Source organism: Bombina bombina, chromosome 1, assembly GCF_027579735.1.
Source record: "Bombina bombina isolate aBomBom1 chromosome 1, aBomBom1.pri, whole genome shotgun sequence".
In the NCBI taxonomy this organism is placed as follows: Eukaryota; Metazoa; Chordata; class Amphibia; order Anura; family Bombinatoridae; genus Bombina; species Bombina bombina.
Window position 1 is genome coordinate 1,058,261,578 of NC_069499.1, and position 26,599 is coordinate 1,058,288,176.

At 41.3% G+C, this 26,599-nt stretch overlaps 1 protein-coding gene across 1 annotated transcript in view; it reads right to left on the bottom strand.

Moving 5' to 3' along the window:
• STAU1 (staufen double-stranded RNA binding protein 1) overlaps positions 1-26,599 on the bottom strand; it is a 197,960-nt gene that overhangs the window by 61,582 nt on the left and 109,779 nt on the right. Inside the window, exons 6-7 of the mRNA XM_053716921.1 lie at positions 18,079-18,214; positions 1,045-1,210 (exon numbers count right to left, since the gene is read on the bottom strand). Of these exons, the coding sequence (XP_053572896.1) occupies positions 1,045-1,210; positions 18,079-18,214 (302 nt within the window). The remainder of the gene's footprint in view (positions 1-1,044; positions 1,211-18,078; positions 18,215-26,599) is intronic.

Here is a 26,599-nt window from a genome sequence, read left to right on the forward strand (position 1 = left end):
GGGTGTATTTATAGGCATTTTGAGGTTTGGGAAACTTTGACCCTCCTGGTAGGAATGTATAACCCATACGTCACTAGCTCATGGACTCTTGCCAATTACATGAAAGAAATAACAAACATGTGAGAGGGAGTGTCTGAATATAATTTTAAACTTAAGCAACGTATATTATAGAAAACATAAAAAAAAAAGTTTTAAAAAATAACTTTATGAAGAGAAAGCCTTCTACCCCCATATATATTTTACTGTCAGTTCTACTCATGGTAGGATATTATGATATCTGTTGCTTTATATAATTTTATTGAAATTATATTGTCAACCCTTACCCTGACTACAGTTCTGTTTTCTTAATTTTTTTCCCTCTGAGACTGATGCTTTCCTATTAGAATGGTTTCTTTTTTTTTTTTTCATACTGTGTTTTTGTAAGAGAGGGTTTTTATATATATATATATATATATATATATATATATATATATATATATATATATATATATATATATATATATATATATATATATATATATATATATCTATAGAAGAATCCTGGCTCCAAGGCTTTTTCAAGCTATGCTATACAGTGTTACAAAAAATTCCTAAAAGCATGAAGTTCATATAACAACTCAAAGATTAAGTCAAAATAAGGTCAAGTAGTAGATTTAAATTATGTTTTTATAACCTAGTTTCTCTATACATTTAAAAGTAGTCAAACATTGAGAATTTCTCTATCTTACCACAGCTAACTAAATCAGTAACAATTACAGCTTTCTAGAAAGGTAAACAGACAAGCCTGTGTATACAAAATATACTGCTACAGAAGACCTATCAAAAATAAGATTCAGTGTATAGTAATCTACTTAGGACAGGAATAACATTTTAGCATCAAATCCAAGTATTTGAGGTATCAACCAGGGTATACAATGTGAAATTGCCTTAATAGAGGTATTCAATTCTTAAATTGTCACATCTATGTCACATCTATGTCACATCCTGAAAAGATAAATATCAAACAAGTTTGGAATTATTTTTCCTGCTACAAGAGTCAGTTACCTCTGGTTTGTCTGGAAGTGGTTCAAACTGTAAACTTTTCAGTGCTTTAGAGGCAGCATCGTGTTTAGCAGCTTGTCTGGTCCTTCCTTTGCCATGAAAGTGCTGGCCTCCTATAGTTAACTCAACTTGATAAAGAATGGGTGCAACAGGGAATGGATAAAAGTACCTAGAAAGCATGCAAGAAGAAGAACAAGACGACAAAGTGAGGATTTGTTTTGTTTTAAATAAAGTTAACAAAGAAATTCTTCAGAAAGCACATTTTAGAAGGATAATCTTCAAAACCAGCCGTCAGGGATTTTGAGAAGTGTTTCGGTGTGCAGATATGCAGACAAAAACCACTTTAGTTCAAAATTCTCTAAACTTTCTCGACACACTAACTTCAATCAGAGAGGAATTGCCTGGTATTTTGGCGCTGGACTGACCGTAATAGGCGGGATCAGACTGATATACTACAGGAACGTTCTACTCTGTGAAAAGCATTACTGCGCTAAAAAGCTGCACCCAGGTAGTAAATTGCCATAGAACAGGCTAACAATGGTATTGAGCCAGTTGTTTGTTCCTGTAAGTGCACTTCTCTCTGTATGTATTTAGACTACCTGAGTTACATGTGTTGTTGGTCATGTCTGTTGGAGTTTTATTACTTTAAAATAAATAGCTAAAAAAAAAATAATGCTTACCTGATCATTTTATTTTCATCGTGGGGAGGAGAGTCCACGCTTCCTTCATTACTTTTGGGAATAAAGAACCTGGCCACCAGGAGGAGGCAAAGACACCCCACCAAAGGCTTAAATACCTCCCCCACTGCCCTCATCCCCCAGTCATTTTGCCAAGGGAACAAGGAACAGTAGGAGAAATATCAGGGTATAAATAGTGCCAGAAGATAAATTTAGGTCCGCCCACCGGAGTTACGGGCGGGAGCCATGGACTCTCCTCCCCATGATGGAAATAAAATGATCCGGTAAGCATAATTTATGTTTTCCATCTAAAGGGGAGGAGAGTCCATGGCTTCATTCATTACTTTTAGGAAACATATACACAAGCTTTAGAGGACACTGAATGAAACCGGGAGGGTAAAAAGGCGGACCCTAATTTGAGGGCACCATGGCCTGCAAAACCCTTTTTCCCAAAAACAGCTTCCACAGAAGCAAAAACGTCAAAATTTGTAAAACTTTGTAAAAGTGTGTAAGGAGGACCAGGTAGCCGCCTTACAAATCTGCTCCATAGAGGCCTCATTCTTGAAGGCCCAAGAAGAAGCCACAGCTCTAGTTGAATGTGCCATAATCCTCTGAGGAGGCTTATGTCCCGCTGTCTCATAGGCCAAGTGAAGTAGAAGAGACCATCTGCCCCTTGCGCTTCCCAGAATACACCACAAAAAGAGATGTAGACTGTCTAATATCCTTTGTAGCCTGAAGATAGAACTTCAAGACACAAACCACATCCAGATTATGAAGTAACCTCTCCTAAGAAGAAGGGTTAGGACACAAAGGAGGAACAATTAATTCCTGATTGATGTTACGGTTGGACACCACCTTGGGAAGAAACCCCAAACCGGTGCGAAGAACCACCTTATCTGCATGAAAAACCAGGTAAGGAGGCTCGAATTGCAAGGCAGCGAGCTCAGATACTCTGCGTGTCGATGCAATAGTCAACAGGAAGAGAACCTTCCCGGACAGAATCTTAATGTCAATGGAATGCATAGGTTCAAACTGAACCCTCTGCAATAACTTAAGGACCAAGTTTAAGTTGCATGGGGGAGCAGACTGCCTAAAGACAGGACTGATTCTCGACAGAGCCTGAACGAAAGATTGAATGTCAGGAAGCTCAGCGAGTCTCCTGTGCAACAAGACTGATAATGCCAAAATCTGTCCCTTTAAGGAACTAGCAGCAAGACCCTTCTCCAAACCCTCCTGGAGAAAGAACAGAATCCTGGATACCTTCACCTTATGCCAAGGATATCCATGCTTCTCACACCAGGACAAGTAAGTCCTCCACACCTTATGGTAGATGCGACGAGTGACTGGCTTCCTTGCCTGAACTAAAGTGTCAATCACACTTTCAGAAAAACCTCTCTTGGCTAAGACTAAGCATTCAATCTCCACGCAGTCAGCCTCAGAGAAACAACATTTTGATGTTGAAAGGGACCCTGTTCCAGCAGATCCCTGTGACAGGGTAACCTCCATGGCGGAGAGGATGACATCCCCAGCAGATCCGCAAACCACGTCCTCCGCGGCAACGAAAGAGCAATCAAGATGGCCAAAGGTCGCTCCTGTTTGATGCGTGCCACTACACGAGGTAGAAGTGTTAAAAAAAAAAAATGTAAGCTAGGCTGAATCCCCAAGGCAACGCTAAGGTATCTATCAGCTCTGCCTGGGAATCCCTAGATCTCGACCCATATTGGGGTAGCATGCAATTGAATCTTGACGCCATGAGATCTATCTCCGGCGTTCCCCACCTGAGACAAATCTCCGCAAACACTTCGGGGTGAAAAGACCACTCCCCCGGATGGAAGGATTGCCTGCTGAGAAAGGCTGCTTCCCAGTTGTCCACACCTGGAATGTGGATCGCTGAAAGCGAGCAGCTGTGGGACTCCACCCACTCCAAAATCAGAGACACCTCCCTCATTGCTAGGGATGAGGTTGATGTAAGCCATCAAGTTAATGTTGTCGGTCTGGAATCTGATGAAGCTGAATGACCCCAGAGGAGGCCACGCCCTCCGAGCATTGTAAATTGCTCGAATATTTATCGGAAGGAGAGACTAATCCCGGGTCCAAACAGCTCCCCATCCTGCGAGACTTGCATCCTTGGTCACAATCTTCCAGGACATTCAAGAAGGATGTCCCCAGGGACATATGCCTCGTACGGATCCACCAAGAGAGGGAGTCCCTGGTCCGAGCATCATGGATATCCGCAGTGACAGATCTGAATGATCACCATTCCACTGTCTCAACATGCACAATTGAAGAGGTCTGAGATGGAACCTGGTGAAAGGGATGACGTCTATGCTGGAGACCATGAGCCTGATCATCTCCATACACTGAGCCACCGAAGGGCTTGAGAAGGACTGAAGGGCAAGACAGGTGGACGCAATCTTCCTGCGCCGTTGATCTGTGAGAAATATTTTCATGGACATAGAGTCTATTATCGTGCCCAGGAACTCCACTCTGTTGCTGGGAACCAGGGAACTCTTTCCTGAGTTTCTTCCAACCGTGAGATTGGAGCAAGAACAGAAGAGCCCTCGAGTGATCCTCTGCGAGGCCAAACGACGGCACCTGGACTAGGATGTCCTCCAAATAGGGTGCAACAGCAATGCCCCTGGATCTGGCCACTGCAAGTAGCGCCCCCAGAACCTTTGTGAAGACTCTCAGGGCCGTCGCCAGACCGAAAGGAAGGGCCACAAACTGGAAGTGTTGGTCCAGAAACGCAAATCTTAGGAACTTGAAGCGGTCCCTGTGAATTGAAACATGAAGGTAAGCATCCTTCAAGCCTATAGTCGTCAAGAACTGCCCCCTTGAACGAGGGGCGGAAGCGATCTGATAGTTTCCATTTTGAATGATGGAACAGCCAGAAACTTGTTTAAACATTTTAGGTCCAGTATCGGGCTGAATCCTATCCTGTACCCCTGGGCAACAACCTCCAGAACATCCTGCAACCAGGCCTCGGAGAAGAGAAACAAACAATCTACCTCCTACTTGGTCCGGAGACGGGTCGGGGGCCGCCCCTTCATGCCGATTTTGTCTCAGCGGGCTTCTTGTTTTGCTTGGACTTGTTCCAAGACTGAGCAGGCTTCCAAGTTCCCTTGGACTGATCCGTTTTCATGGCAGGCTGCTGGCGCTGGGCCTTGTCAGCACGAAAGGGACGAAAAGTAGATCCTTTAGGCTTAGTCTTCTTATACTTGCCTCCCATAACCGTGGATATGATCTAATCCAATCCTGGACCAAACAGAATCTTTCCTTGAAAAGGCAGAGACAACAGCCTCGACTTAGAGGTCATGTCCGCAGACCAAGACTTTAGCCACAGAGCCCTGCAAGCTAAAACAGAGAATCCTGAAATCTTTGCATTCAGGTGAATAATTTGCATATTGGCGTCACAAATTAAAGAATTGGCGACTTAATCTTATCCTGTATCTCGTCTATGGAAGTCTCCCTCTCGACCATATCACACAGGGATTTACACCAATATGTCGCAGCTCAAGAAACCGCAGCCACAGCCGGTTGAAAACCAAACCTTGTGTGCTAAAACATTTTTCAAGTTGAGAGTCCGGGACAGGGAACAGTTTCTTAAAGGAAGAAGGGGAAAAGGAAAAACCTAATCACTCCCATACATTCTTAATAATATTAACCATCTTAACAGATCTGAGGCACCACCCTGTCCTCGTATACCTTAAGCTAAGGAATCGAAGGTTCCTCCGGAAGCTTTGGTTCCAGGACCTCCAGAGTAGCAAGCACTTGCTTCAGTAAAAAGCACAAATTCTCTATCCTAAACCTAAAGTCAGGCTCCTCCGCAGCTGGAAGATGAGATGACATGGGAGTAAAGCATGGATCACTTCTGATACCGCTGTTTGCAGTTGATCCGCAAAATCTGACGGCGAACAAATCTCTCCCATAGGAGTTATGGTTGGACCCTGGGGCATTGCATGTGCACTCTGAGATGAAAGCAGGAAACGCACCTCACGGGACGGGGAACCCTCAGAGGTGGATGGCTCAGTAGTACTAGATATCCCTTTATTTTTAGATGTTGCAACTTTATCAAGGCATGTGGAACATAGTTGAGCAGGCTGATCTACAAGAACCTCCTCACAATAAACACAAGACTGAGACTTCGTTAAAGAGGGAGTACCCTCTAACGCGTCAGAGTCCTCCATAGCTTGCGCTTTTATTATGGACTAGATTAACTTAATAAAGAGGCACCTTTATACCCCCAATGGCCGGGGCACTCACAACCTCCTATGACCCGGACTACAGAAACAGTTTTGTCTGCTGTGCCGCAGATCAACAGAGGAAGTGGAGACCGTTACACCCAGACACATGGGATGCATTGCAGGACCGCCCCTGCACTAAGGTGAAAAAGTGCCAAAACCGGCTGCGCAAATACATCCCCGGAAGTCAACCTGAAAGTTCCACCATTGCCAGAGCCTCATCTCGCACATAACGCAGCAATCACACAATAAATAATATCATGTATAATTAACCCCCCCCCCCCTGTTCAATAATTCCCTTAGCAGGAATATTAACCCTTGATTCCATAAGATAAAAGGCACCACACTGTGACCCTGTCTTCTGTGCTATCATTATGTATAAAAAAAATAAAAATGAAACAATCTTCCGAAGAGTACTACCCTCCATAAGAGACTACTCCGAATCTTCGGCACTTCTCTGCCATCTTCCTGTGATGAAAGGCAAAGAATGACTGGGGGATGAGGGGAGTGGGGGAGGTATTTAAGCCTTTGGCTCGGGTGTCTTTGCCTCCTCCTGGTAGCCAGGTTCTTTATTCCCAAAAGATGGATAGATGGAAACACTGTTATAGATTTACTGTCCACAGCTGTGAGTTTGAACACAGAAGTGACGTACACTTGTCTCCTGAGCTATCTGGGCATTTTACTTTTATAATAGTGCATTTCATAATGACATTGCGCACAGTAGTGCATTTCATAATGTTCATTTAGAATAGACATGTTAAAATGTGTTCAAAAGCAAACTGCAAAATAATTTTCACTCCACTTTTGATTAATATTAAGCAGCAAAAACTATAAAAAATATTAGCTTGTTGATGCAACAAATGACTGAAATGTCCTAAATGTCTCAATCATAAAATAAACTTAAAAAAAAAATACTAACAACCTTGAGAAGGGCTTGAATCTGTGAAGTTTGGTTTAGCATAAGATGCTCTCTCTCTCTTGCTATGTCCTCTGTATAATTTGAGACGCGTTTGAAAAATCAAAATAACATAATTTATGTAAGAACTTACCTGATAAATTCATTTCTTTCATATTAGCAAGAGTCCATGAGCTAGTGACGTATGGGATATACATTCCTACCAGGAGGGGCAAAGTTTCCCAAACCTCAAAATGCCTATAAATACACCCCTCACCACACCCACAATTCAGTTTAACGAATAGCCAAGAAGTGGGGTGATAAAGTGCGAAAGCATATAAAATAAGGAATTGGAATAATTGTGCTTTATACAAAATCATAACCACCATAAAAAAGGGCGGGCCTCATGGACTCTTGCTAATATGAAAGAAATGAATTTATCAGGTAAGTTCTTACATAAATTATGTTTTCTTTCATGTAATTAGCAAGAGTCCATGAGCTAGTGACGTATGGGATAATGACTACCCAAGATGTGGATCTTTCCACACAAGAGTCACTAGAGAGGGAGGGATAAAATAAAGACAGCCAATTCCTGCTGAAAATAATCCACACCCAAAATAAAGTTTAACGAAAAACATAAGCAGAAGATTCAAACTGAAACCGCTGCCTGAAGTACTTTTCTACCAAAAACTGCTTCAGAAGAAGAAAATACATCAAAATGGTAGAATTTAGGAAAAGTATGCAAAGAGGACCAAGTTGCTGCTTTGCAGATCTGGTCAACCGAAGCTTCATTCCTAAACGCCCAGGAAGTAGAAACTGACCTAGTAGAATGAGCTGTAATTCTCTGAGGCGGAGTTTTACCCGACTCAACATAGGCAAGATGAATTAAAGATTTCAACCAAGATGCCAAAGAAATGGCAGAAGCTTTCTGGCCTTTTCTAGAACCGGAAAAGATAACAAATAGACTAGAAGTCTTACGAAAAGATTTCGTAGCTTCAACATAATATTTCAAAGCTCTAACAACATCCAAAGAATGCAACGATTTCTCCTTAGAATTCTTAGGATTAGGACATAATGAAGGAACCACAATTTCTCTACTAATGTTGTTGGAATTCACAACTTTAGGTAAAAATTCAAAAGAAGTTCGCAACACCGCCTTATCCTGATGAAAAATCAGAAAAGGAGACTCACAAGAAAGAGCAGATAATTCAGAAACTCTTCTGGCAGAAGAGATGGCCAAAAGGAACAAAACTTTCCAAGAAAGTAATTTAATGTCCAATGAATGCATAGGTTCAAACGGAGGAGCTTGAAGAGCTCCCAGAACCAAATTCAAACTCCAAGGAGGAGAAATTGACTTAATGACAGGTTTTATACGAACCAAAGCTTGTACAAAACAATGAATATCAGGAAGAATAGCAATCTTTCTGTGAAAAAGAACAGAAAGAGCAGAGATTTGTCCTTTCAAAGAACTTGCGGACAAACCCTTATTTAAACCATCCTGAAGAAACTGTAAAATTCTCGGTATTCTAAAAGAATGCCAGGAAAAATGATGAGAAAGACACCAAGAAATATAAGTCTTCCAGACTCTATAATATATCTCTCGAGATACAGATTTACGAACCTGTAACATAGTATTAATCACAGAGTCAGAGAAACCTCTTTGACCAAGAATCAAGCGTTCAATCTCCATACCTTTAAATTTAAGGATTTCAGATCCTGATGGAAAAAAGGACCTTGTGACAGAAGGTCTGGTCTTAACGGAAGAGTCCACGGTTGGCAAGAGGCCATCCGGACAAGATCCGCATACCAAAACCTGTGAGGCCATGCCGGAGCTACCAGCAGAACAAACGAGCATTCCTTCAGAATCTTGGAGATTACTCTTGGAAGAAGAACTAGAGGCGGAAAGATATAGGCAGGATGATACTTCCAAGGAAGTGATAATGCATCCACTGCCTCCGCCTGAGGATCCCGGGATCTGGACAGATACCTGGGAAGTTTCTTGTTTAGATGGGACGCCATCAGATCTATTTCTGGAAGTTCCCACATTTGAACAATCTGAAGAAATACCTCTGGGTGAAGAGACCATTCGCCCGGATGCAACGTTTGGCGACTGAGATAATCCGCTTCCCAATGGTCTACACCTGGGATATGAACCGCAGAGATTAGACAGGAGCTGGATTCCGCCCAAACCAAAATTCGAGATACTTCTTTCATAGCCAGAGGACTGTGAGTCCCTCCTTGATGATTGATGTATGCCACAGTTGTGACATTGTCTGTCTGAAAACAAATGAACGATTCTCTCTTCAGAAGAGGCCAAAACTGAAGAGCTCTGAAAATTGCACGGAGTTCCAAAATATTGATCGGTAATCTCACCTCCTGAGATTCCCAAACTCCTTGTGCCGTCAGAGATCCCCACACAGCTCCCCAACCTGTGAGACTTGCATCTGTTGAAATTACAGTCCAAGTCGGAAACACAAAAGAAGCCCCTTGAATTAAACGATGGTGATCTGTCCACCATGTTAGAGAGTGTCGAACAATCGGTTTTAAAGATATTAATTGAGATATCTTCGTGTAATCCTTGCACCATTGCTTCAGCATACAGAGCTGAAGAGGTCGCATGTGAAAACGAGCAAAGGGGATCACGTCCGATGCAGCAGTCATAAGACCTAGAATTTCCATGCATAAGGCTACCGAAGGGAATGATTGTGACTGAAGGTTTCGACAAGCTGCAATCAACTTTAGACGTCTCTTGTCTGTCAAAGACAGAGTCATGGACACTGAATCCATCTGGAAACCCAGAAAGGTTACCCTTGTCTGAGGAATCAAAGAACTTTTTGGTAAATTGATCCTCCAACCATGATCTTGAAGAAACAACACAAGTCGATTCGTATGAGATTCTGCTAAATGTAAAGACTGAGCAAGTACCAAGATATCGTCCAAATAAGGAAATACCACAATACCCTGTTCTCTGATTACAGACAGCAGGGCACCAAGAACCTTTGTAAAAATTCTTGGAGCTGTAGCTAGGCCAAACGGCAGAGCCACAAACTGGTAATGCTTGTCCAGAAACGAGAATCTCAGGAACTGATAATGATCTGGATGAATCGGAATATGCAGATATGCATCCTGTAAATCTATTGTGGACATATAATTCCCTTGCTGAACAAAAGGTAAGATAGTCCTTACAGTTACCATCTTGAATGTTGGTATCCTTACATAATGATTCAATATTTTTAGATCCAGAACTGGTCTGAAAGAATTCTCCTTCTTTGGTACAATTAAGAGATTTGAATAAAACCCCATCCCCTGTTCCAGAACTGGAACTGGCATAATTACTCCAGTCAACTCTAGATCTGAAACACATTTCAGAAAAAATCTCTTTGCAGGAGGTCTCAACTTGAAACCAATTCTGTACCCTTCTGAAACAATGCTCTGAATCCAAAGATTGTGAACCGAATTGATCCAAATTTCCTTGAAAAAACGTAACCTGCCCCCTACCAGCTGAGCTGGAATGAGGGCCGCACCTTCATGTGGACTTAGAAGCAGGCTTTGCCTTTCTAGCTGGCTTGGATTTATTCCAGACTGGAGATGGTCTCCAAACTGAAACTGCTCCTGAGGATGAAGGATCAGGCTTTTGTTCTTTGTTGAAACGAAAGGAACGAAAACGATTATTAGCCCTGTTTTTACCTTTAGATTTTTTATCCTGTGGTAAAAAAGTTCCTTTCCCACCAGTAACAGTTGAAATAATGGAATCCAACTGAGAACCAAATAATTTGTTACCCTGGAAAGAAATGGAAAGTAAAGTTGATTTAGAAGCCATATCAGCATTCCAAGTTTTAAGCCATAAAGCTCTTCTAGCTAAAATAGCTAGAGACATAAACCTGACATCAACTCTGATAATATCAAAAATGGCATCACAGATAAAATTATTAGCATGCTGAAGAAGAATAATAATATCATGAGAATCACAATGTGTTACTTGTTGCGCTAAAGTTTCCAACCAAAAAGTTGAAGCTGCAGCAACATCAGCCAAAGATATAGCAGGTCTAAGAAGATTACCTGAACACAGATAAGCTTTTCTTAGAAAGTATTCAATTTTCCTATCTAGAGGATCCTTAAACGAAGTACCATCTGACGTAGGAATAGTAGTACGTTTAGCAAGGGTAGAAATAGCCCCATCAACTTTAGGGATCTTGTCCCAAAATTCTAATCTGTCAGACGGCACAGGATATAATTGCTTAAAACGTTTAGAAGGAGTAAATGAATTACCCAAATTATCCCATTCTTTGGAAATTACTGCAGAAATAGCATTAGGAACAGGAAAAACTTCTGGAATAACCACAGGAGCTTTAAATACCTTATCTAAACGTTTAGAATTAGTATCAAGAGGACCAGAATCCTCTATTTCTAAAGCAATTAGTACTTCTTTAAGTAAAGAACGAATAAATTCCATTTTAAATAAATATGAAGATTTATCAGCATCAACCTCTGAGACAGAATCCTCTGAACCAGAGGAATCATCAGAATCAGAATGATGATGTTCAGTTAAAAATTCATCTGTAGGGAGAGAAGTTTTAAAAGATTTTTTACGTTTACTAGAAGGAGAAATAACAGACATAGCCTTCTTTATGGATTCAGAAACAAAATCTCTTATATTATCAGGAACATTCTGCACCTTAGATGTTGAAGGAACTGCAACAGGCAATGGTACTTTACTAAAGGAAATATTATCTGCTTTAACAAGTTTGTCATGACAATCAATACAAACAACAGCTGGAGGAATAGCTACCAAAAGTTTACAGCAGATACACTTAGCTTTGGTAGATTCAGCACTTGACAGCGATTTTCCTGTAGTATCTTCTGACTCAGATGCAACGTGAGACATCTTGCAATATGTAAGAGAAAAAACAACATATATATATATAAAGCAAAATTGATCAAATTCCTTAAATGACAGTTTCAGGAATGGGAAAAAATGCCAAAAGACAAGCTTCTAGCAACCAGAAGCAATAAAAAATGAGATTTAAGTAATGTGGAGACAAAAGTGACGCCCATATTTTTTCGCGCCAAATAAGACGCCCACATTATTTGGCGCCTAAATGCTTTTTGGCGCCAAAAATGACGCCACATCCGGAACGCCGACATTTTTGGCGCAAAATAACGTCAAAAAATGACGCAACTTCCGGCGACACGTATGACGCCGGAAACGGAAATAGAATTTTTGCGCCAAAAAAGTCCGCGCCAAGAATGACGCAATAAAATGAAGCATTTTCAGCCCCCGCGAGCCTAACAGCCCACAGGGAAAAAGTCAAATTTTAAGGTAAGAAAAAATGTTAAATTTAAAATGCATTATCCCAAATATGAAACTGACTGTCTGAAAATAAGGAAAGTTGAACATTCTGAGTCAAGGCAAATAAATGTTTGAATACATATATTTAGAACTTTATAAACAAAGTGCCCAACCATAGCTTGGAGTGTCACAGAAAATAAGACTTACTTACCCCAGGACACTCATCTACATATAGCAGATAGCCAAACCAGTACTGAAACGAGAATCAGCAGAGGTAATGGTATATATAAGAGTATATCGTCGATCTGAAAAGGGAGGTAAGAGATGAATCTCTACGACCGATAACAGAGAACCTATGAAATAGACCCCGTAGAAGGAGATCACTGCATTCAAATAGGCAATACTCTCCTCACATCCCTCTGACATTCACTGCACGCTGAGAGGAAAACCGGGCTCCAACTTGCTGCGGAGCGCATATCAACGTAGAATCTAGCACAAACTTACTTCACCACCTCCATCGGAGGCAAAGTTTGTAAAACTGAATTGTGGGTGTGGTGAGGGGTGTATTTATAGGCATTTTGAGGTTTGGGAAACTTTGCCCCTCCTGGTAGGAATGTATATCCCATACGTCACTAGCTCATGGACTCTTGCTAATTACATGAAAGAAAACATAATTTATGCTTACCTGATAAATTCCTTTCTTCTGTAGTGTGATCAGTCCACGGGTCATCATTACTTGTGGGATATTAACTGCTCCCCTACAGGAAGTGCAAGAGGATTCACCCAGCAGAGTTGCTATATAGCTCCTCCCCTCTACGTCACCTCCAGTCATTCGACCAAGGACCAACGAGAAAGGAGAAGCCAAGGGTGTAGTGGTGACTGGAGTATAATTTAAAAAATATTTACCTGCCTTAAAAAACAGGGCGGGCCGTGGACTGATCACACTACAGAAGAAAGGAATTTATCAGGTAAACATAAATTATGTTTTCTTCTGTTAAGTGTGATCAGTCCACGGGTCATCATTACTTGTGGGATACCAATACCAAAGCAAAAGTACACGGATGACGGGAGGGATAGGCAGGCTCTTTATACAGAAGGAACCACTGCCTGAAGAACCTTTCTCCCAAAAATAGCCTCCGAGGAAGCAAAAGTGTCAAATTTGTAAAATTTGGAAAAAGTATGAAGCGAAGACCAAGTTGCAGCCTTGCAAATCTGTTCAACAGAGGCCTCATTCTTAAAGGCCCAAGTGGAAGCCACAGCTCTAGTGGAATGAGCTGTAATTCTTTCAGGAGGCTGCTGTCCAGCAGTCTCATAAGCTAAACGAATTATGCTACGAAGCCAAAAAGAGAGAGAGGTAGCAGAAGCTTTTTGACCTCTCCTCTGACCAGAGTAAACGACAAACAGGGAAGACGTTTGTCGAAAATCTTTAGTTGCCTGTAAATAAAATTTAAGGGCACGAACTACATCCAGATTGTGCAAAAGACGTTCCTTCCTCGAAGAAGGATTTGGGCACAAGGATGGAACAACAATCTCCTGATTGATATTCCTGTTAGTGACTACCTTAGGTAAGAACCCAGGCTTAGTACGCAGAACTACCTTATCCGAGTGAAAAATCAAATAAGGAGAATCACAATGTAAGGCTGATAATTCAGAGACTCTTCGAGCCGAGGAAATAGCCATTAAAAATAGAACTTTCCAAGATAACAACTTTATATCAATGGAATGAAGGGGTTCAAACGGAACACCCTGTAAAACGTTAAGAACAAGGTTTAAACTCCATGGTGGAGCCACAGCTTTAAACACAGGTTTAATCCTGGCCAAAGCCTGACAAAAAGCCTGAACGTCTGGAACTTCTGACAGATGCTTGTGTAACAGAATGGACAGAGCTGAGATCTGTCCCTTTAAGGAACTAGCGGATAACCCCTTTTCTAAACCTTCTTGTAGAGAAGACAATATCCTAGGAATCCTAACCTTACTCCAAGAGTAACCTTTGGATTCGCACCAATATAGGTATTTACGCCATATTTTATGGTAAATCTTTCTGGTAACAGGCTTCCTAGCCTGTATTAAGGTATCAATAACTGACTCAGAAAAACCACGCCTTGATAAGATCAAGCGTTCAATTTCCAAGCAGTCAGCTTCAGAGAAGTTAGATTTTGATGTTTGAAAGGACCCTGAATCAGAAGGTCCTGTTTCAGAGGTAACGACCAAGGTGGACAGAATGACATGTCCACCAGATCTGTATACCAAGTCCTGCGTGGCCATGCAGGCGCTATTAGAATCACTGATGCTTTCTCCTGTTTGATTCTGGCAATCAATCGAGGAAGCATCGGGAAAGGTGGAAACACATGAGCCATCCTGAAGGTCCATGGTGCTGTCAAGGCATCTATCAGGACCGCTCCCGGATCCCTGGATCTGGACCCGTAGCGCGGAAGCTTGGCGTTCTGTCGAGACGCCATGAGATCTATCTCTGGTTTGCCCCAACGTCGAAGTATTTGGGCAAAGACCTCTGGATGAAGTTCCCACTCCCCCGGATGAAAAGTCTGACGACTTAAGAAATCCGCCTCCCAGTTCTCCACTCCCGGGATGTGGATTGCAGACAGGTGGCAAGAGTGAGACTCTGCCCAGCGAATTATCTTCGATACTTCCATCATTGCTAGGGAGCTTCTTGTCCCTCCCTGATGGTTGATATAAGCTACAGTCGTGATGTTGTCCGACTGGAACCTGATGAACCCCCGAGTTGCTAACTGGGGCCAAGCCAGAAGAGCATTGAGGACTGCTCTCAATTCCAGAATGTTTATTGGAAGAAGACTCTCCTCCTGATTCCATAGTCCCTGAGCCTTCAGAGAATTCCAGACAGCGCCCCAACCTAGTAGGCTGGCGTCTGTTGTTACAATTGACCAGTCTGGCCTGCTGAATGGCATTCCCCTGGACAGATGTGGCCGATAAAGCCACCATAGAAGAGAATTTCTGGTCTCTTGAATGGAATGAAGGACACGGCATGCACTTTGAAGTTTTGTTAACCTGTCCTCTGTCAGGTAAATCTTCATTTCTACAGAATCTATCAGAGTCCCCAGGAAGGGAACTCTTGTGAGTGGAAAGAGAGAACTTTTCTCTTCGTTCACTTTCCATCCATGCGACCTTAGAAATGCCAGTACTATCTCTGTATGAGATTTGGCAGTTTGAAAGCTTGAAGCTTGTATCAGTATGTCGTCTAAGTACGGAGCTACTGAAATTCCTCGCGGTCTTAGTACCGCCAGAAGAGTGCCCAGAACCTTTGTGAAGATTCTTGGAGCCGTAGCCAGTCCGAATGGAAGAGCTACAAACTGGTAATGCCTGTCTAAAAAGGCAAACCTTAGATACCGGTAATGACTTCTGTGAATCGGTATGTGAAGGTAAGCATCCTTTAAATCCACTGTGGTCAAGTACTGACCCTCTTGGATCATGGGCAAAATTGTTCGAATAGTTTCCATCTTGAACGATGGAACTCTTAGGAATTTGTTTAGGATCTTTAAATCCAAGATTGGCCTGAAGGTTCCCTCTTTTTTGGGAACTACAAACAGATTTGAGTAAAACCCTTGTCCTTGTTCCAACCGCGGAACTGGATGGATCACTCCCATTAATAAAAGATCTTGTACGCAGCGCAGAAACGCTTCCTTCTTTGTTAGGTTTGTTGACAACCTTGACAGATGAAATCTCCCTCTTGGGGGAGAGGATTTGAAGTCCAGAAGGTATCCCTGAGATATGATCTCTAACGCCCAGGGATCCTGAACATCTCTTGCCCAAGCCTGGGCGAAGAGGGAAAGTCTGCCCCCCACTAGATCCGGTCCCGGATCGGGGGCCCTCAATTCATGCTGTCTTAGGGGCAGCAGCAGGTTTTCTGGCCTGTTTGCCCCTGTTCCAGGACTGGTTAGGTTTCCAGCCTTGTCTGTAGCGAGCAACAGCTCCTTCCTGTTTTGGTGCAGAGGAAGTTGATGCTGCTCCTGCTTTGCGGCATAACTCTCCCCTCGTTGTTTGGTTAAATATGTTCAATTTGTACAGATTGACTATTTTTTAAAGTAGCATCAATACATTTAGTACATAAATTTCTATTGGGCTCCACTTTGGCATTAACACATATAGCACAGATATCTTCCTCTGAATCAGACATGTTTAACACACTAGCAAATAAACAGCAACTTGGAAATACTTTTCAAAGTAATTTACAAATAATATGAAAACGAACTGTGCCTTTAAGAAGCACAGAAAAATATTATAACAGATAAAATAATTAAGTTATAGCATCAATCTTTGTCAGAATATACAGTTTTAGCAAAGGATTGTTCCCCTCAGCAAATGATAACTAACCCAGGCAGCAGAAAAAAAATACACAAATAAACGTTTTTTATATCACAGTCAATACAATCAGCACAGCTCTGCTGTATGATTACTTCCCTCAAAAAAGACTCTTGAGATCCCTGAACTCTGTAGAGATGAACCGGATCATGCAGGAAGAAAATGAACCTCTGACTGAGTTTTTCTGATGCATAGTGAAAGCACCAAAATGGCCCCTCCCCCACACACATAACAGTGAGAGGGATCAGTGAACTGCTCTAATTTAAATCAAAACTATTGCCAAGTGGAAAAAAAGTGCCCAAAACATTTTTTCACCCAGTACCTCAGAGAAAAAAACGTTTTTACATGCCAGCAAAAAAACATTTTACCTCAATAATTAATTGTCATTTAAAACCTATTGCAAGTCCCTGCAAAATAGGTTAAGTCTATGTATACAGTTTAAAAGCCAGAGAAGTACCATTTCCCAGAAAACTGAAGTGTAAAATATACATACATGACAGCCTGATATCAGCTACATCTACTGCATTCAAGGCTGAGTTTACATTATAACGGTATGGCAGGATTTTCTCATCAATTCCATGTCAGAAAATAATAAACTGCTACATACCTCTTTGCAGATTAATCTGCCTGCTGTCCCCTGATCTGAAGTTTACCTCACTCCTCAGATGGCCGAGAAACAGCAATATGATCTTAACTACTCCGGCTAAAATCATAGAAAAACTCAGGTAGATTCTTCTTCAAATTCTACCAGAGAAGGAATAACACACTCCGGTGCTATTATAAAATAACAAACTTTTGATTGAAGATATAAAAACTAAATATATCACCATAGTCCTCTCACACATCCTATCTAGTCGTTGGGTGCAAGAGAATGACTGGAGGTGACGTAGAGGGGAGGAGCTATATAGCAACTCTGCTGGGTGAATCCTCTTGCACTTCCTGTAGGGGAGCAGTTAATATCCCACAAGTAATGATGACCCGTGGACTGATCACACTTAACAGAAGAAATATAGTTCTATAGAAAAGGTTTTGAGCCCCCCCCCCCCCAACATCCTACTTATCCTATTTATGTATGTTTTTAGTCTTTGGAGTGGCTTGCATTACTCACAGGAAATGTTGAAGAATGCCTGTTTAAATAAAATCTATAATTTTCTTTTAGACTTCTGCCCTTGCAACTCCCAACAATAAACAAATCTCCATCGTCTAACCAAACACACTTTCAAGGTCTCTCTCTCCCTATGTTAAGACATTACAGAACTCATTTCCTCACCCAGCAAGAATCTACAATTTACCAGGAACACAAAAGTATTAATGACATTTAGGAGAATGCAAGAGAACAGGATACAATGTTAAGCACCGTTTCATTCTTTTTAAAAAGGATCAATGTGTAACTGAATCGATAAGAACATACAGTATGTGTTGTATTCCATTTATATTGCAAGCAACAAATAAAATATTTATGTATGTGACTACAAGGCAACAGAGAATATACTGATGATTTCTAATAAATTATCTGACTGTATGGAAACTAGATTGAAAATAAACCAACAAACACTTCCCAGAAAACCTGCCCTCCCTGACAAATGCTCCATAACATACCGCGGCTGGTAAGCGCCCCCTCGCATATTATAACTGTAAGAACGGATGCCTGTGTATGGGTCAAGTGGCTTGTATATTGGTTTCCTTCCCAGTTTCATGCACAGGGCATTCAGTTCCACTGTTGGTGTTATGCTATCTGGAAAAGAAGAGGTGAAACACAAAAACAATAAATACTGAACTAGAACGAGGACTAGTGACTTAAGACAGATTTTAGTAGTTCAACAGTTTATAAAAAAATTGCCAGAGCATGTTAGGATTAAGATAATTTACTCAGGAATCTATCATCGTTAGAGAGCTTCCCTCAACCAGGATTAGCCACTGTGCTACAAAACCTAGTGCATGGCCCAAAAGCAAAACACAAGGTTACAGTGTCTGCCCCTACAGTCTTAAAGAAATATGAAACCCCAATGTTTTCTTTCATGATTCAGACAGAACATCCCTTTTTTTTTTTTAACACCTTTCAAATTTACTTCTATTAAATTTTCTTTGTTCTTTTGGTATCTTGTTGAAAAGCAGGGACATAGGCTCAGGCGAGTGCACATCTCTGGTTATCCATTTGGAAGAACACTAGATGGCAGCACTATTTCATGCCATGTAGTGCTCCAGACACTTACCTAGGTATCTCTTCAACAAAAGGATACCATGGAAAATAAGCAAATTTGATAGAAGTAAATTGGAAACTTTCTTTTAAGCTAAGCTATGAATCACAAAATAATTTTTTGGGGTTTCATAACCCATTAAAAGTAGTGAAGCACCGAAATGGAAATTATGAACCGAAACCAAACCCGAAAATCCAGGATGCACTTGGCCGAAAACCAAAACGGTCTTTTCCCCAAATATATTTTTTTTAGGTTTTTTTTTGTTTGTTTTTTGCATTATTAGACTATTTAAAGGACCAGTCAACACATTAGATTTGCATAATCAACAAATGCAAGATAACAAGACAATGCAATAGCACTTAGTCTGAACTTCAAATGAGTAGTAGATTTTTTTATAACAAATGTCAGTTATGTATATTTCCACTCCCCTTGTACCATGTGATAGCAATCAGCCAATCACAAATGCATATACGTATAGTCTGTGAATTCTTGCACATGCTCAGTAGGATCTGGTGACTCAAAAAGTGTAAATATAAAAGACTGTGCACATTTTTCTTTAATGGAAGTATATTGGAAAGTTGTTTAAAATTACATGCTGTATCTAAATCATGAAAATGTAATTTAACCTGAGTGTCCCTTTAAAGGGACAGAAAACCCCTACATTTTCTATTATGAATTGGATAGAACACACAATTTTAAACAACTTTCCAATTTACTTCTATTATCACATTTGCTTCACTCTCTGAAGGAACAGCATTGGACTACTGGCAGCTAGCTGAACACATAGTTAGCCAATCACATGAGACAAATGTATGCTGAAATCAATCAGCATCTAGCTCCCACTAGTGTAGGATATGTGCATATTCCTTTTAAACAAGGGATACCATAAGAACAATGCACATTTGAAAATAGAAGGGAATTTTAAAGTGTCTTACAATTTGAATGCTCTATATGAATCATGCAAATTTAATTTTGACTTTCCTATCCCTTTAATGAATTAATCTGAATTTTTAAAAAAAAAAAAAAAAACGCAAGCCAATAAAATAACCACACTTATTGAAAGAAACTCTAAAATTGGATTAAAAAAAAAATATCTTCAAACAATAATATGCTACAAAATAATTTTACCAAGAAAAAATAAATAAAAATAATGCTACTTTCAACTAAAATGTTTCTGCGGCCAAAATTTCGGTGAATCCCTACTTTAAAGGGACAGTAACTACTGTTAACATGTTACATAATTCTGCACTATGAATAAATTGTGAAGTTTTGCATGTTTCTCAAATACTATAAAATCTTGGTACAGAGAATCATTTTAGCTACTTTATACTGATGCACCTTTTAAGCAAATGTAATGTTTAGACAGACGTTTATATGAACAGTAACATGTTAACATCAGTTATATCTTTATTCACTGTCTTTGTGACAAAGACTGTGCATTCAACCACTGGTTACGCAGCAACTGGCTGCATGCACACACATTCGCCTCTTCGGCTTAAGATGACTTATGCTTAGGGCGGCTCGTGACATGTGTCAGGAGAACATGCAAGCATGTGGCTATCTATTACAGTAGGTAGAATGCAAAATAAAAAGGTAAACTAAAATATGCATACAAGTTAGGTTGCGGTTATCAGCTTGTATCCAGAGAACAAACTGACAGAGTGACAGAAGAAACCAAAACGTACATTAGAGAACACCTCAATGTGTTTACAAATACTTATACCTGCTGCAGAGTTTATAAATGTATGGAAAATTGCTCCATTTGGTATATTGTTGTATATGAAATGGCTGCGCCTGCTAATTGAAACCACAACCCAATCAAACTGGCTGAGCATGCAAGGAGCACCAACCTCATCAGCTTATCTCTTTATAGTTATACAAAATCCTCCTTATCTTAGAGAGGATAATTAAACATGAAACTTGGTATATCTGTCCCCACCCAACTCCCCACTGGGAGTGGTTTTTTTTTTGTTTTGTTTTTTAATAAACCTTCTTGTTTACATGATCTTTCTATAATCAGTAAATGAGCTGTTTGTAAACAATTTAATACACTCAAGCAGGTAAAATGGATCACTGGGAACACATTAAGGAAAGAAAAACAAAATCACAGTACAATGTCCTGTTAAGTGTAATACATGAAATGTTATAAGTATGATCATAACAAAATATTCAGCCTTCTTTTCTTTATGTGTTGCTACAGCATCACATACCTGAACGTTGTTTAATTTTTTTCCTATACATCTGTGGTTTTATGTGTGATCAAAAAAATAGACATATTATATAGAAAGAAATAACTGTCAGATGTGCAAGATATGCGGCTCTTTGAAGGAAGGTGTATGTGTGCCATTTAAAAAGTCCTTAACCCCTTAATGACCAACGCCGTACGCCCTCACAAAAAATATCTTTAACGACCAAGGACGTACGGCGTATGTTGGTGGTCTTGGAAAGCAGTGGAAGCGATCCTGAACGCTTCCAGCTGCTTTCCGGATATTGCAGTGATGCCTCGATATCGAAGTATCCTGCAATAACATTTCTTACCCCTCCGATGCAGAGAGACACTCTGTGGCCCTCTCTGCACCAGATCAGTAAGAGGGGGGCAGGATCAGGGGCGGGTGGGAACCGCTACACTACAGAAAAAATGTTTGGCAAAAGTGGGAGAGAGGGGGGAGGGAAGTGCAATAAAAACGGATCTGGAAGGGGGTGGCTACACTACAGAAAAAAAAAACAAACACACAAAAAAAAAACGTATTCTTTGTAAACTGGGTACTGGCAGGCAGCTGCCAGTACCCAAGATGGCTCCCAATAAGGTAGAGGGGGAGGGTTAGAGAGCTGTTTGGGGGGGGGGGGGGGGGGGAGATCAGGGAGGTTGGGGGCTAAGGGGGAGCCTTCACAGCAGCATATGTAAATATGCTCTTTTTAAAAAAAAAGCTACCTTTTATTTTAGTACTGGCAGACTTTGTCAGTAATTAAGATGGTGGGGACATTTGTGGGGTGGGGGAGGGAAGAGAGCTGTTTGGGAGGGATCAGGGGGTCTAATGTGTCAGGTGGGAGGCTGATCTCTACACTAAAGCTAAAATGAACCCTGCAAGCTCCCTACAAGCTACCTAATTAACCCTTTCACTGCTAGGCATAATACACATGTGATGCCCAGCGGCAATTAGCGGCCTAATTACTAAAAAGCAACGCCAAAGCCATATATGTCTGCTATTTCTGAACAAAGGGGATCCCAGAGAAGCATTTACAACCATTTGTGCCATAATTGCACAAGCCGTTTGTAAATAATTTCAGTGAGAAACCTAAAGTTTGTGAAAAAGTGAATTTTTTTTTATTTGATCGCATTTGGCGGTGAAATGATGGCATGAAATATACCAAAATGGGCCTAGGTTAATACTTTGGGATGTCTTCTAAAAAAAAAAATACACATGTCAAGGGATATTCAGGGATTCCTGACAGTTATCAGTGTTCCAATATAACTAGCGCTAATTTTGAAAAAAGGTGGTTTGGAAATAGCAACATGCTACTTGTATTTATTGCCCTATAACTTGCAAAAAAGCAAAGAACATGTAAACATTGGGTATTTCTAAACTCAGGACAAAATTTAGAAACTATTTAGCATGGGTGTCTATTGGTGGTTGTAGATATGTAACAGAGTTTGGGGGTCAAATTTAGAAAAAGTGTGTTTTTTCCATTTTTTCCCTCTTTTTTTATAGTAAATTATAAGATATGATGAAAATAATGGTATCTTTAGAAAGTCCATTTAATGGCGAGAAAAACGGTATATAATATGTGTGGGTACAGTAAATGAGTAAGAGGATAATTACAGCTAAACACAAACACCGCAAAAATGTAAAAATATCCTTGGTCCCAAACGGTATAGAAAATTGAAAATTGCTGTGGTCATTAAGGGGTTAAAGAGACACTGAACCCAAATTTTTTCTTTCGTGATTCAGATAGAGAATGCAGTTTTAAGCAACTTTCTAATTTACTCCTATTATAAGTTTTTCTTTGTTCTCTTGCTATCTTTATTTGAAAAAGGCATCTAAGCTTCTTTTTTTTTTTTGGTTCAGAACTCTGGAAAGAACTTTTTTATTGGTGGATGAATGTATCCATCCATCAGCAAGAACCACCCAGGTTGTTCACCAAAAATGGGCCGGCATCTAAACTTACATTCTTGCATTTCAAATAAAGATACCAAGAGAATAAAGAACATTTGATAATAGGAGTAAGTTAGAGCATGACATTTTAAGCAACAAAAGAAAAAACAGAATTTATGTTTACCTGATAAATTACTTTCTCCAACGGTGTGTCCGGTCCACGGCGTCATCCTTACTTGTGGGATATTCTCTTCCCCAACAGGAAATGGCAAAGAGCCCAGCAAAGCTGGTCACATGATCCCTCCTAGGCTCCGCCTACCCCAGTCATTCGACCGACGTTAAGGAGGAATATTTGCATAGGAGAAACCATATGGTACCGTGGTGACTGTAGTTAAAGAAAATAAAATATCAGACCTGATTAAAAAAACCAGGGCGGGCCGTGGACCGGACACACCGTTGGAGAAAGTAATTTATCAGGTAAACATAAATTCTGTTTTCTCCAACATTGGTGTGTCCGGTCCACGGCGTCATCCTTACTTGTGGGAACCAATACCAAAGCTTTAGGACACGGATGAAGGGAGGGAGCAAATCAGGTCACCTAAATGGAAGGCACCACGGCTTGCAAAACCTTTCTCCCAAAAATAGCCTCAGAAGAAGCAAAAGTATCAAACTTGTAAAATTTGGTAAAAGTGTGCAGTGAAGACCAAGTCGCTGCCCTACATATCTGATCAACAGAAGCCTCGTTCTTGAAGGCCCATGTGGAAGCCACAGCCCTAGTGGAATGAGCTGTGATTCTTTCGGGAGGCTGCCGTCCGGCAGTCTCGTAAGCCAATCTGATGATGCTTTTAATCCAAAAAGAGAGAGAGGTAGAAGTTGCTTTTTGACCTCTCCTTTTACCAGAATAAACAACAAACAAGGAAGATGTTTGTCTAAAATCCTTTGTAGCATCTAAATAGAATTTTAGAGCGCGAACAACATCCAAATTGTGCAACAAACGTTCCTTCTTTGAAACTGGTTTCGGACACAGAGAAGGTACGATAATCTCCTGGTTAATGTTTTTGTTAGAAACAACTTTCGGAAGAAAACCAGGTTTAGTACGCAAAACCACCTTATCTGCATGGAACACCAGATAAGGAGGAGAACACTGCAGAGCAGATAATTCTGAAACTCTTCTAGCAGAAGAAATTGCAACCAAAAACAAAACTTTCCAAGATAATAATTTAATATCAACGGAATGCAAGGGTTCAAACGGAACCCCCTGAAGAACTGAAAGAACTAAATTGAGACTCCAAGGAGGAGTCAAAGGTTTGTAAACAGGCTTGATTCTAACCAGAGCCTGAACAAAGGCTTGAATATCTGGCACAGCTGCCAGCTTTTTGTGAAGTAACACCGACAAGGCGGAAATCTGTCCCTTCAGGGAACTTGCAGATAATCCTTTTTCCAATCCTTCTTGAAGGAAGGATAGAATCCTAGGAATCTTAACCTTGTCCCAAGGGAATCCTTTAGATTCACACCAACAGATATATTTTTTCCAAATCTTGTGGTAAATCTTTCTAGTTACAGGCTTTCTGGCCTGAACAAGAGTATCGATAACAGAATCTGAGAATCCTCGCTTCGATAAAATCAAGCGTTCAATCTCCAAGCAGTCAGCTGGAGTGAAACCAGATTCGGATGTTCGAACGGACCCTGAACAAGAAGGTCTCGTCTCAAAGGTAGCTTCCAAGGTGGAGCCGATGACATATTCACCAGATCTGCATACCAAGTCCTGCGTGGCCACGCAGGAGCTATCAAGATCACCGACGCCCTCTCCTGATTGATCCTGGCTACCAGCCTGGGGATGAGAGGAAACGGCGGGAACACATAAGCTAGTTTGAAGGTCCAAGGTGCTACTAGTGCATCCACTAGAGCCGCCTTGGGATCCCTGGATCTGGACCCGTAGCAAGGAACTTTGAAGTTCTGACGAGAGGCCATTAGATCCATGTCTGGAATGCCCCACAGCTGAGTGACTTGGGCAAAGATTTCCGGATGGAGTTCCCACTCCCCCGGATGCAATGTCTGACGACTCAGAAAATCCGCTACCCAATTTTCCACTCCTGGGATGTGGATAGCAGACAGGTGGCAGGAGTGAGACTCCGCCCATAGAATGATTTTGGTCACTTCTTCCATCGCTAGGGAACTCCTTGTTCCCCCCTGATGGTTGATGTACGCAACAGTCGTCATGTTGTCTGATTGAAACCGTATGAACTTGGTCCTCGCTAGCTGAGGCCAAGCCTTGAGAGCATTGAATATCGCTCTCAGTTCCAGAATATTTATCGGTAGAAGAGATTCTTCCCGAGACCAAAGACCCTGAGCTTTCAGGGATCCCCAGACCGCGCCCCAGCCCATCAGACTGGCGTCGGTCGTGACAATGACCCACTCTGGTCTGCGGAATGTCATCCCTTGTGACAGGTTGTCCAGGGACAGCCACCAACGGAGTGAGTCTCTGGTCCTCTGATTTACTTGTATCTTTGGAGACAAGTCTGTATAGTCCCCATTCCACTGACTGAGCATGCACAGTTGTAATGGTCTTAGATGAATGCGCGCAAAAGGAACTATGTCCATTGCCGCTACCATCAACCCGATCACTTCCATGCACTGAGCTATGGAAGGAAGAGGAACGGGATGAAGTATCCGACAAGAGTCTAGAAGTTTTGTTTTTCTGGCCTCTGTTAGAAAAATCCTCATTTCTAAGGAGTCTATAATTGTTCCCAAGAAGGGAACCCTTGTTGACGGGGATAGAGAACTCTTTTCCACGTTCACTTTCCAGCCGTGAGATCTGAGAAAGGCCAGGACGATGTCCGTGTGAGCCTTTGCTTGAGGAAGGGACGACGCTTGAATCAGAATGTCGTCCAGGTAAGGTACTACTGCAATGCCCCTTGGTCTTAGCACCGCTAGAAGGGACCCTAGTACCTTTGTGAAAATCCTTGGAGCAGTGGCTAATCCGAAAGGAAGCGCCACGAACTGGTAATGTTTGTCCAGGAATGCGAACCTTAGGAACCGATGATGTTCCTTGTGGATAGGAATATGTAGATACGCATCCTTTAAATCCACCGTGGTCATGAATTGACCTTCCTGGATGGAAGGAAGAATAGTTCGAATGGTTTCCATCTTGAACGATGGAACCTTGAGAAACTTGTTTAAGATCTTGAGATCTAAGATTGGTCTGAACGTTCCCTCTTTTTTGGGAACTATGAACAGATTGGAGTAGAACCCCATCCCTTGTTCTCTTAATGGAACAGGATGAATCACTCCCATTTTTAACAGGTCTTCTACACAATGTAAGAACGCCTGTCTTTTTATGTGGTCTGAAGACAACTGAGACCTGTGGAACCTCCCCCTTGGGGGAAGTCCCTTGAATTCCAGAAGATAACCCTGGGAGACTATTTCTAGCGCCCAAGGATCCAGAACATCTCTTGCCCAAGCCTGAGCGAAGAGAGAGAGTCTGCCCCCCACCAGATCCGGTCCCGGATCGGGGGCCAATATTTCATGCTGTCTTGGTAGCAGTGGCAGGTTTCTTGGCCTGCTTTCCCTTGTTCCAGCCTTGCATTGGTCTCCAAGCTGGCTTGGCTTGAGAAGTATTACCCTCTTGCTTAGAGGACGTAGCACTTTGGGCTGGTCCGTTTTTACGAAAGGGACGAAAATTAGGTCTATTTTTTGCCTTGAAAGGCCGATCCTGAGGAAGGGCGTGGCCCTTACCCCCAGTGATATCAGAGATAATCTCTTTCAAGTCAGGGCCAAACAGCGTTTTCCCCTTGAAAGGAATGTTTAGTAGCTTGTTCTTGGAAGACG